This window comes from Aulonocara sp. 'chitande type north' Nkhata Bay, linkage group LG23, assembly GCF_057382095.1.
Source record: "Aulonocara sp. 'chitande type north' Nkhata Bay isolate Kocher_YH1m ecotype deep benthic linkage group LG23, A_spYH_male_GT1.1, whole genome shotgun sequence".
In the NCBI taxonomy this organism is placed as follows: domain Eukaryota; kingdom Metazoa; phylum Chordata; class Actinopteri; order Cichliformes; family Cichlidae; genus Aulonocara; species Aulonocara sp. 'chitande type north' Nkhata Bay.
In genome coordinates, this window is record NC_141365.1 from 41,913,783 (window position 1) to 41,926,539 (window position 12,757).

The 12,757-nt window shown below is 41.5% G+C and overlaps 1 protein-coding gene and 1 long non-coding RNA gene across 2 annotated transcripts in view; one reads left to right on the plus strand and one right to left on the minus strand.

Annotated features, from left to right (window-relative positions):
• Positions 1-12,757, minus strand: part of LOC147302467 (uncharacterized) — a 102,143-nt gene that overhangs the window by 47,580 nt on the left and 41,806 nt on the right. The gene's annotated exons all lie outside the window — the stretch shown is intronic.
• Positions 326-2,528, plus strand: LOC147302469 (uncharacterized). The gene is made up of 4 exons (XM_086282101.1): positions 326-1,206; positions 1,345-1,627; positions 1,755-2,364; positions 2,521-2,528. The coding sequence occupies exons 1-4, from the start codon at positions 674-676 to the stop codon at positions 2,526-2,528; spliced, it is 1,434 nt and encodes a 477-aa protein (XP_086138227.1). The 5' UTR covers positions 326-673.

Below are 12,757 nucleotides of genomic sequence, written 5' to 3' on the forward strand. Positions count from 1 at the left end.
TTCTATGCCTTAAATCATACCTAAAAAAATGTCGAGAATATAGTTATCATGATTCCTGTCATTCACAAACTGGTCATAACTAATTAATGATTACAGTTTTTTCTGATGGCTTAAGCACATTTTTTGTAACTATTGGCTATTTTTGCAAAACTCTACACACAAATAAGAAAACCCTTCATCCAATCAGCAAAACATTGTAGTTTCCTTGTAAAAGCGAATAACCCTTGCTTAACTCTCCACACCTTTGTAAAAATGGTATTTTCGTATCCAACAGTTAACACAAGCCATCATATTACAGTTTTTCTCGATTGCCTAAACACTATAACCAGGCCTCTAAACTAAAATTTCAAAACCGTAACGCTATTGTTCAAAAAGCTCACCCATTTCCCTGAACTATAAACACTATTCCCTGCTTTGACACATGACTCAAATTTGGTGAACTGTTACTGCAAAACTCTACACACAAATCCCTACATTTTACAGTGCTTACACCATGTAGTCATTTAGAAAGCACTAGCATGCAATAATGTTAACTTAAGTCAGCATAGCTTGAGCTCAATTAGCACACAATTAACCAGGTGGAAACACTAGGAGTCAAAATTTAGCACACACCAATCAGAACCTGCGATGGATAGATAAAAGGGCCAAAGTCAGCTCATTCAGGTTTGAAACAATGGATCCAAAGAGATGCAAAGGAAGAGGACGTGGTGGAGAAAGAGGATGTGTTGAAGGAGGAGGACGTGGTGGAGGAAGAGGACATGGTGAAAGAGGAGGACGTGGTGAAAGAGGAGGACGTGGTGGAAGAGGAGGAGGAGGTGGTCTAGGACAACAGGAAGGTGGTGGAGGAGGAGGAGGACGTGGTGAAGGAGGAGGACGTGGTGGAGGAAGAGGACATGGTGAAAGAGGAGGACGTAGTGGAAGAGGAGGAGGAGGTGGTCTAGGACAACAGGAAGGTGGTGGAGGAGGAGGGAGAGGTGGAGGAGGAGGAGGACGTGGTGAAGGAGGTGGAGGTGGAGAACGACGGCGACAAGGAAGGGGAAGAGCAAGGGCAAGAAGACAGTCAGTCTCGGATGAAATTCGAGCCACTTTAGTTCACCATGTCCTTGTCCATGGGATGACTATGAGGGAGGCTGGGCAACGAGTACAACTAAATTTGAGTCGCTTCACTGTTGCCTCCATCATCAGAACCTTCAGGGAGGAAAACAGGTAGGTGTACTTGCAGTAAGACTGCTTTGTACAGTAACGTTTAAGTTACTGAACTTATGTGTCTTGAGTATGTTTCCATTATTTGCCTGTAAAATGAATGTGTGACAGTTACAGTAATGAGTGCTTCTATTTTTGTAGGACACAGAGACGACCACCTGGTGGAGGCAGGTTAAGGCTTTTGTTGGAGGAGCAAGAGAGGGAACTTGTAAACATGGTAATTGCAAATAATGTAATCCGCCTGCAAGAGATTCAAAGGAGAGTGATTGAGGATGATCATCTTTTTCGAGGCATAAATGCCATCAGCCTCTCCACAATTGACCGCATCCTCCGAAAGAATCAATTCCGGATGAAACAGGCATACCGAGTCCCTTTCGAACGAAACTCTGACAGAGTGAAAAACCAACGTGTGGAATATGTTCAGGTATGAGTTTTGATACTGTATAAAGTATTGTGTACCATCACAGCATGGCAGTTTATGCTGCCATTTCAGCACTCTTGAACTGTGGTTCAGGGTACCGATTGACTCTACTGTGTTATGTGTTTTGCAGAGAATCTTTGAGATTGAAGGACGGCCTGTTCCCCATGAAATAATCTTTGTGGATGAGGCAGGTTTTAACCTGACCAAAAGAAGGAAAAGGGGGAGGAACATAATTGGCCATCGGGCTATTGTAAATGTCCCTGGTCAGCGTGGGGGGAATGTCACTATGTGCGCAGCCATCAGCCAACGAGGGGTACTCCACCGCCATGCCGTACTAGGACCCTATAACACTATGCTTCTCCTTGCTTTTCTTGATGGTTTAAGACAACATATGTTCCAGCTGGACTACAGGGAACCAGCACAGCCAGAGCAGCCTCACTACGTTGTTGTGTGGGATAACGTCAGCTTCCATCGCGCTGCTCTGGTTCGTGACTGGTTTACCAATAACCCAAGGTTTTCTAATATCTTTCTGCCTGCATACTCTCCCTTTCTAAACCCGATAGAGGAGTTATTTTCGGCATGGCGGTGGAAAGTGTATGACCGAGAACCTTATGTCCGTGTTCACCTCCTTCAGGCCATGGAAGAGGCCTGCCTAGACATATCAGTAGATGCATGCCAGGGGTGGATCAGGCATGCAAGAGGATTTTACCCCCGCTTCCTGGCTGGGGCCAATATAGCCTGTGATGTGGATGAGATTCTCTGGCCTGACCCAGACCAAAGACAAGATGCTGAGGTGGGATAATGTTTCTGGTGTGTGTTGTACTGTATAGTACATGAATGACAATGTGCCACTGTACATACATTGGTTGTGTCTTTTGTGTTTATCATGTGACAAGGGTTTTGAAGGGGAGAACCATAAGCAACCTATTTGTTTTGGAACTATTGTTTTGAATTACAGTTTTTTCTGATTGCTTAAGCACATGTTATGTAACTATTGGCTAATTTAGCAAAACTCTACACACAAATAAAACAACCTGTCACCCAATTATCCAAACATTTTAGTTCTCTTGCAAAAGCAAACACAGCTAGATTAACTCTTCACACCTTCGTAAAAATGGTGTTTCCGTATCAAACAGTACACACAAGCCATCATCTACTAAGCACACAATGCGCCAACTGCACACTGATGGTATGAATACAAAACACATCTGGCGTTTGCCTTCCCTGTGCACAAGGTAGGCTATGTCAGTTTGAGCTCATACTTCTGTCATAGATCCATAAGCATAGAGGGATCCAAACTTCAAGTACTGGTGTTTAGTCAAACACATCAAAACAAACACAAGTGTTTATTTCCAAGTATAGGATTATTTGCAATCGCCATAATGACTATATGGGTTACGTGGTCTGCAGTGAACATGCTTCCTCTGCCCCCTCCTCGTCTTCCTCTTGCTCCTCCTTGTCCTTGTCGTCCTCTTCATCCTACTTCTTCACCTCCACGTCCTCTTCCTCGGCCTCCTCTACTTCTCACTCTTTCTGCTCCCACCATTGTACTCCGCACACACAGCTTACCTGTATTATAGTGCTTAGGCTGATTGCAAAGTGAACGAATTATCTAAGAAAGTTTTCACATGTGAAAGTGTGCCAGACAGTTGGCAAATTAGTGTTAATGATAGCCATACATGTGTATACTTTTGCTAGGAGTGTGTTGGAAATTTGGAAATTGAGTGTTGTGCAGTGAATTGTGCCTACAGTCTTGCAAAGTGTGTGTTACAAAATTGCAAACTGAGTGCAAAGCAGTTTTTGTGCTTTTAGCTTTGCACACTCAGTGAGTGGTTTTGCCATACGTCTGACTAGTTTTAGAAATTGTGCTACAGGAATCACAGTTAGTGTTTAGGCATTCGGTAAAAACTGTAATTGTACCAGTGTGCAAAACTCTGTTGTGGTGTGTGTGTTTTTGAGGGCTTGTGTTTGATGTCTGAGGGCAAAGTTTGGTTTTTCAGCAGGAGTGAATAGTTTTGGGTGTAGAGCTTCATTTTGACCTGGAAATAGGATGTTTGGGAAATTGAGTGAGATGTTATGGATTTGTGTTTACAGTTGTGAGGATATGAGGCGTAGTTTCAAGAAATGTGTTTTAGCAATCGAGAAAAACTGTAAAGAAGTCCAGACGCTTTTCTTTGCAAGCTCCTTTGACTACGATGACCTGGATGACTGAGAACCTTCACAGACATACTCTTCTTACCCTTCCTCTCCCCCCTCCTCATTCTCCTCTTGCTCCTCTTGTTCCTCCTTGTCCTTGTCGTCCTCTTCATCCTACTACTTCACCTCCACGTCCTCTTGCTCGGCCTCTTCTACTTCTCACTCTTCCTGCTCCCTCCATTGTACTCCGCACACAGAGCTTACCTGTATTATAGTGCTTAGGCTGATTGCAAAGTGAACTAATTATCTAAAAAAGTTTTCACATGTGACAGTGTGCCAGACAGTTGGCAAAATAGTGTAAATAATGGCCGTAAATGTGTATAGTTTTGCTAGAAATGCGTTGATCATTTGGGAATTGAGTGTAAAGCAGTGCGTTGTGTTTACAGTTCTGCAAAAAGAGTACTGTGCAGTGGATTGTAGCTACAGGTTTGCAAAGTGTGTGTTACAAAATGGCAAACTAAGTGCAAAGCAGTGTTTGTGCTTTTAGTTTTGCAAACTCAGTGAGTGGTTTTGCTATAAGTACTAATAGTTTTAGAAATTGTACTATAAGAATCCCAGTTAGGGTTTAAGCATTCAGAAAAAACTGTAATAACTGTGCGGTTCTGGGTTATTGATCTTGGCTGATCTTTTCTCTGACAGATCTTGGCTGTTGAAGTTGTTTTTTTTTCATAATAACATAAGAAATCCACAACACCAGAGCTAAAAATTCTTACTAAAAATCGTGAACCCGTTTTTCAGCAGGTCTCACATTCTGCCATTTATTTCTCACAATGTGCCTGAGAAATTTTGGAAATACAACCCGCCAGAATCAATGAAAAGCAGTCTTTTGAACAACTGGTTTTAAGTTGTTTATAGACTAACAAACACGTGACTTACACAGGTGGCATGTGGACAAAAAAACCTATTGTCCTGAAAAATATCCAAATTGAAACTGTTTCACAATTTGTCCCCCGTGTCCATTCCACATTTCCTAACAAAAGGCGAGAGGCCTCCCTTTGCGGAGCACACTTCAAAAATTACATGGCCAAATAAAAACATGTTTTTTTTAAATATAAAACTGGCTCTCAGGCATTAAGAATATCACTGACATATTGGAGCAGATTATAAAAAACAACAGCTTTTGAGTTTTTTTTTTAACCTTTCTGAATGTAGCTTGATGTAGTGGGACCATTAATCTGCGTGGGTGTGTTTGATCGGTCTTTTTTTTTTTTTAAATATGTATTTTTAGCTCACCTACAGACTACCTGAGGAAACCAAACAACAAAAAGCAGCCACAATCCTCAAATGCAGCGCTTCAACACACGCATCCATCACTGTCCATCTAAACTTTCTTTTCTTTCTCTCATTTTAAAGTGATGGCTTTAAAATCCCATTCTTGCTGTCCATCATGTGACGTGCTCTCTTCATGAGCTTTCCATCACTAATTGAAGGATCATTTTAGCCACAGGATATGGCTGAAGACACTAATCAAGACCTTGTTAAAGGTCGTTAAGGGACAATTGCCCATAATTCCTCTAATCCACTGGATATTTAATTAAACACCTATTAGAGACCAACAACTATACAGCTGGCATGTTCAAACCAGACAGCCAATTCTAGATTGGCTCTGCTGTGCCATTAATTAGTATTTGAAGTAATTTTCAATTATAAATCTGTCTGAATTATGAATCCTGCTGGGTCTCAGGCCAGGAGGACACTTCTTTCAGTTCCAAGGTTTGATCAGCAAAATCACAGTGGAGCTTTCAAGCAGGGCTACTTTTGATGTTGTGCATCACCTACCCACTGTGATCAAAGTTCAAACTATTTTAAAGTTTAAACTAGTTCCCTTCGATGGTCCCGCTGCCTCAGTCCCTGCTCGACATCTCAGATGATTGATGAGTCCTACTTTTCTGCAGCTTTACTCTGAGACTGACCTTCATAGGTTTGAGTTAACTGTCTCAACAGTTGCTCTGTGGACTATCATAAAATCTGGCACAGATATTAACATAACCCCATCTTTAATAATTGCTTTACTATTTCTTAACATGTTAAACTAAAGTTAGAATGGGAAACATCACACACGATGCATTCCTTTTGACAGGAAGAAACCTCAGGCAGAACCAGGGTCAGGGTGGAGCAGCCATCAGCCACAACCAATGAGGGGTCAGGGGAGGGAGACAGGACACCGGATATGATCTTATGACTTTCTCTAGTGAATCTAATCATTTTGTGAGCTACACAAAATTAAGCCAGTCCTTAAACAGCTGTGTAACCCTGCACAATATATTTAATCAGGGTCGTATGCATATGATTGTGTTTCTTGAATTTATTTATCTTTTGTCTGGAGGGGAAGTACACAGTAAGGCCTCAGCAAGCTGGTGAACCTAAATGGGAACCATTATGTTCATTTCTAGCTCCTAATTTCTATCCTTGGAATCATGCTAAGCTAGCTTATATGATTCAGTTTCATCTCATGCACCATCTGCCTGTTTTAGTGTAGCCAGACAGCCAACTTTCTTCTGATAGGCTTCCCCTCATAAACAAAAGGTTTGAATAGCAGATTGGTGGGGCTTTTGTGTATGCTTCCCTATATCAGGGATACCTGCACTTACTGACATCATAAAGTCTTAAGTCTGTGCTTTTGACAGACAGACTTTTTGTACATCTTTAGTTGGGTGTTTTTTTTTAAGGCTCCATGAAAACGTAGTTAATGTGAGCATATATCTTGCATAAATCAGTATTTAGTGTAACACAGCACTGCAAGCTGAAAATACTTTGCACGTGTGTTCTTGATGATCTTGACGGTCTAATCTTTTGGGGTCGGTCACCTCAAGTTAGACAAAGCGCTTAGATATAGACAAAAGTGCTTGTATGAATGTGAGTGAATGAGGCTTGAAGTTAAAAAAAAAAGTCCACAGTTATACTAGAAAAGTGCCATACATGCACCAGACCACCCAATCCTACTGAGGGTCATATTACATATGGGATTTAATAATCACATCGGGCCTTCATAGACTGCATTCAACCTCTGCTTTTTAAGTGTGACTAATGAAATGTGATGACATAGAGATAAAAATCTAACAGTGATGCACTGGATGTATTTTCAGTATGCCTCCTGGCCGAGAACCAGAGGATATCAGTACACCTGGGTCAGCGGCTGAAAGGAGGAGCAGTAAACAATGAGCAGACAACAGCAGGGAGAGACCGAGAGAGGCAAACAAGTCGTTTGAGTGTGTTACTAATGTGTCCCTGCAGCAGGTGGGAAATCTATTATTGCCGTTTTCGAGACGCCTCTCAGCATAAACAATTAGAGGCTGAGGGGAGAAGAGGAAGAAAAAAAAAGAGCGGGAGTGAGTGAGGGGAAGATGGGGATGGATAAAGAGAGGCTACAGAATCAATTAGTCTTGTTAGCTTGTTAGGAGTAAGTTCATTTCTCGCTCTCTCTTTCTCTCTCACACACACACACACACACACACACACACACACACACACACACACACACACACACACACACACCTGCCCTCAGCTGTAGTCTTCCCATGCAGAGCGGGCCACCCGCAGACCATACGCCATCACAAAAGAGCGAAGTGGCATGGAGGTTTGCCCCCCCTTCACCCACCCCTCCATTCTCTTTACTCCATCTACCTCTCTCGCCCACTCGCTCACTCTCGCTCTGGCTGCTTCTTGAAAGTATGGGCTTTATCAGCCCCCCTGTAGAGATCATTCATCCACATAGTAACACACACACACAGAGACACACAGACACACACTAGGGGCTTCTAATTAGTGCTCAGACCGCCTGCCCAATTATTACCAGCCGTGCTCTAATTAGGACTTATTTAAAGTGTGCGTCAATTAGTCTTTAACATCATTGTGTGCTTGAGGGAGCTGGACCGGTTAACACTTCCTGAACCAGAGGCAGAGCAGAGAGGCTCAGACGCATCAACAGTTGGGGTCTGGCTTCATTTAACACAATAAACTTGATTTAACTACACGACAAACTCAGACAACACACTCACACCTTGTTGACATTGATATATGTCCTTATTTGATAGAACACCTCCCCACTAACTCAGTTTATTAGCTTTTTTAGAAAACTTAGCGGAGTCACATTATCTTCAAAGTTAAGTTTGTCTCAGCTGCGTTAAACTTCATTTTTTAATTTTTTCCTCTCATCACTTGTCATCCATGTTGGTTTAAAGGCATGGTGAAGCAGGCTCACCTCACAGTCTGCTATAGTAGCTGTCCTGGAGCTTTTGATCATGCCCCATTACGTAGAACAGGGACTTTAAAACGGTGAGACTCGCCTCCACAGAGAGGCGGGGAGAGATGGTTAATGTGGAGACGCAGGGGGTTGAACACGAGGGGTGGAGAAACGATATTCCTCAGAATTACGAGTGTGACTTGGGCTTTGTGAACGAGCGCATTACTGCTGATTCATCTTTGTGAATACACGAGCAACACGCTGCTTAGAAAAATAAAATGTTTCTATTAGTGTAAATCCTTCAGTCAGCAAATAGGGGTGTGTGAAAAACCTAGATGTTATTGGGGTTAATTCAGGGCTGGGACAGAGACAGCTTGCATCACACACACAGGGGGGTGACTGCAGTTAATTCGAAGGCTGAGTAAAAATGTGTTTCCATTATACTCAAATGTAAAAATGGGAAATGGGAAAGAAACACCATTAACATTTACAATAATTGTGTAGATGCAAAGTCAGATGTACAATGGTTCACATAATATGCCAACATAACACTGTGTCAGATGGGTTTGATCACTACACAAAAATGTAAAACTTGGCACAAAAGTGACCCCCCCTCCCCCCCAACAGCTTTACTGGGTCATTGTAATACCCTGTTTGTATAGTAACAGAACAGTAACAGAAGCAGAACTTCAATTCATTCCAGAAGACAATGAAGCCTTTCAAGGCTCCTTCGCATTGTATATGTATGCACAGAAGGCCCAAGGCAGGAAAAACACTCGCCTTTTTCCATTGGGAGAAACATAACTGTGAATATACTGTACAGATGAGGAAAACCCCCTCGACCCTTCACCCTAGTGGCAGAAAAATTGGCAAAAAAGGATGAGAAGAACAGTAAGAAAAACCCAAACAAATAAAACACTTTGCATCATATACCTCATTAAAGGCAATGAAGTATAAAACGTTTCTGATTTCAGAAGCAATATGGTGAGTGTTTATAAAGTGTATATAAAAGATGGATGTAGCGTTCAAGTCTGAAAAGTGAAGCCGAAATGAAAGTGGCTTAAACCTGGATTCTTTCTAATGCCCCGCCGGAGGGGTTGGCTGGTGGTGAGCACAAAACCCATATGATTAAAAAACAATCAGATTGTATAGAACCTCACGTTCCCAATAACCTTACGGTCGCATTGACTAGCTACTAGTATTTTTCATTGCAACATCCTTTTCTTTTAGCTGCTCCCTTTAGGGGTCATCACAGCGGATCGTCTTCTGTATCTCCACTCTATTTCTAGCATCCTCTTCAGACTTGTCCTCCTTCGCTACATAACAAATATTTGTTCTTTTTCTCCTGCCTGGCAGCTCCATCTGCAACATCTTTTGTCTAGTATATCCACTATCCCTCCTCTGCACATGTCCCTAACAAGCCATCTCAGCCTCTCTTGCCTCTCTGACTCAGTCTCCAAACTGCTCAACCTGAGCTGTCCCTGTGATCATGAAACCCTTCTCGTTCACTCTTCTTCATCTCCCCTGACATTCATCTCCACCCTGCCTGCACTCTTTTCTTCACCTTTAACTACAACTTTCTTTGCTTCTTTCTTGCAAGTTGAAGATAAAGCCACATTTGATTTAGGGCGGGCTACCTTGTGATTGGCAAGTCACTAATGAGCAGAGTGGAGTGTCCAGATGACTGGATGACATCGCAGAGGCTGTATATAAAGTCAGCGTGCCCCTGATGGGGCACATGAAGGGGACACTTGAACGCCAGTGATCTTTTCTCAGCCCTAACTTGAGGTGACCGACCCCATCGCTGCATTAAAATAGGCCTGATTCAGTAGTGAGGACAAAAATTACTTGATGGGCTCAAACACCGATGAAATCACTGTTGATGAACATGGTCCATACAAAAGAAAGAAAAGAGATAAAGGATCCTGAAATGTCATTGCTCCATCTACTTCCAGAATATCCAGAGTTTAACCCACTGGGACAAAAGCAGTATAGCAACACATTTGGCTAGAACTGTCAGTTACATATTCCAGAACTTAATTTATGTAAATCTGCTCCCTGCATTGTTCAGAGGAATCAGAAGCCAAATATTGCTTTGGATGTCACCAGCTGTCACAAACTCACCAGGGAGAAGACTACTAGTCTGTGATTGAGACTGCTGTTGTTCTACCGGTACGACTGATAAAACAGATTCAAAAATTACACCAACGGCTAGGCTAAGGTTGCTATAATCCATGACATGTAGGGTCGTAGGAAGTGCATCAGATAGTTGCAAACTCTTTTCCCTCCTGCTTCCCTCCCTCCCTCTCTCCCTCCTCAGAGCGGTAATCTGTCTGTCAGTGTGTTGCCAGTGGTTCTCTGTGGGCGGCTGTCTGTTTGAGGCTGTTTTAATTAATTTTCAATCAGAGCAAAGTAAATTCATTAAGCACTCACAGCTCTGTTTGAAGACACACAAACATGCGCACATACGCACACATTTCACAAGCATGTCCTGCTCGCAGAAGTGAGCATTAACATGAACCTATGAATGTGATATGCACTAATCATACTGTCTTTTTTTTTTTTTTATGTGTGTACGCTGTCAAATAGCTACACGGCAATTAGAGTGAAGATTATTTGAGTTTAACAGGATGAATAAAAAAGACAAACAGCAATAAAACAATATCACGTCCGACAGGACAAACACAGCTCTAAAACGCGACTGCACTGACATTACACTGAACACAAGCTAAAAGAAAATAATATTTTGATATAGAAATTCAATATTATATCAAAGCACTTACACTGCAGGTGGAAAGAAAGGAAATAAATATATTTGAAATGTTATTATGTAAATGATGACATGACCATTCTGGTTGTTATATTCTATTCACGGCAAGCTCCACACAGCAGTTGTTATACCCAAACAGTCTGCAATATTACCTCATCTAACAATGAGCCTCAGTGTTGTGTGGTATGCAGAATTTGGATGGACAAAGTGTGTTTGTACCAAAGAATCAAAAATTGGTATAAACTGGTCCAATGTATTGCCCTCGAGTTCATCAGTTAAAACTATTTATTTGTTCTGAAAATGCTGTATTTCATACATATGTCAGATTTTTACATTCTTAGAGATTTATCTAGAAGGTCCAAACAAAATGAAGAAAATAACCACAGAGTACCATTCATCTTTGAGTAAATAACTTATTATGTTAAAAAAAACTCTATAAAACTCACTATATAAACTATTAATTGAATGAATTTGCAGAAAATGTACCATATTGTTGTTTTATTTTATTATATTAAATAATTATTTTATATAATGAGAAAAAAGGTAAGTAGTTAAGAAACTGCTGATCTACGAGTTTCCCGCACAACCATCATTAGGGTTTACAAAGAATGGCCGTTCTTGAGGTCAGAGGAGAATGGTCAAACTGCTTTGAGCTGATAGGAAGACAAGAATAACTCAATAAACACCATATGAAGAAGAGCACGTGACATCGGACCTTAAAGTAGATGTGCTACAGCAGCAGAAGACCACAATGGGTGTGACTCCTATCAGCTAAGAACAGGAAACTAAGGCTACAAGGACCTGGTAGAAACTGGTTGGACAATGGAAGACTGGAGAAACGTTTCCTGGTCTGATGAGTCTTGATTTCTGCAGTTTTCTGAGATTTGGTAGGGTCAGAATATGAAGCAGACAACATGAACGCAACTGCCTTACACTACTTCCTCAATAGTGTTTTTGAGAAGTTTCTACTATTTCTCTGATTGGTGTGTTTAATTTTTCACCCTGATGACGATGCTCTGTAACTGGTCATAAACAGTTAGTACAATGTTTGTGTAAATCTCCTTGAATTGAAGCTGAAGATCTGCACTGTGTTTCATTTCATATCAGCTGCGGTGGTGTGCAGAGGCAAATTTACCCAAACTCTGTCATCATCCTATTACTTTTGGATCCAGATGCTAATCTGTACATCTTTAGTATTCTAACATCACGATTCCCCAGATTACTCAACCTAACATGCTTCATTCATTTTTCATATTTTATCATGTAAAGATTGAGAACAAACCTTTAATGGAGCCATTAACACAGTAGACATGAAATGAAACTCAAGATTTCCCATTATTTTACAGTGTACAAATCATCCAGTGTAAAACTGTTGGCGCAAACAAAAAGGCTTAATTACATCATCTAGCATATAACAGATCCAGTAACAGGGCCACATTTACATTCCAGAACTTCAGAACAGCTCGAACTAAACTTCCAGCGCTTGATGGAGATAAATGTGGAGACATGAAGGAATGTGCACAGGCAGACGGATGCAGAGTGTAGGTGGAAGGAGGCTGACGAAGGCTCGTTTGGTTTAAAAGGAGGATTTATCAGGCCTAATCTCTCAGCAAACCAAGCAGATCAATCTCCTCTTAACACATAGATACACACACTGGTGTGTATATTTAGCTCAGTAGCGCTCTCTCACTCTCGCTCGCTCTCTTTCTCTCCCCTTAACTGGGTTCTTGCTGGTAAAAGTGGCAGAGAGACAGAAAGAGAGAGAGAGAGGAAAAATGTTGTTGACCAAAAATGAGGAAGAAAGAACGACAGAGAGAGAAAGATAAAGAATGGTTTTGGAGAGAGAAAGAGAGCAAGAGAGGGAGAGACTTCTTAGAGGGCTAAAAGGATTAGCCCTCTCGTTTCTCCTGGATCACAATGTTTCCTGGGATATGTTTGATCAGCAGTTGTGTGTGTGTGTGTGTGTGAGGGAGAGAGAGAGAGA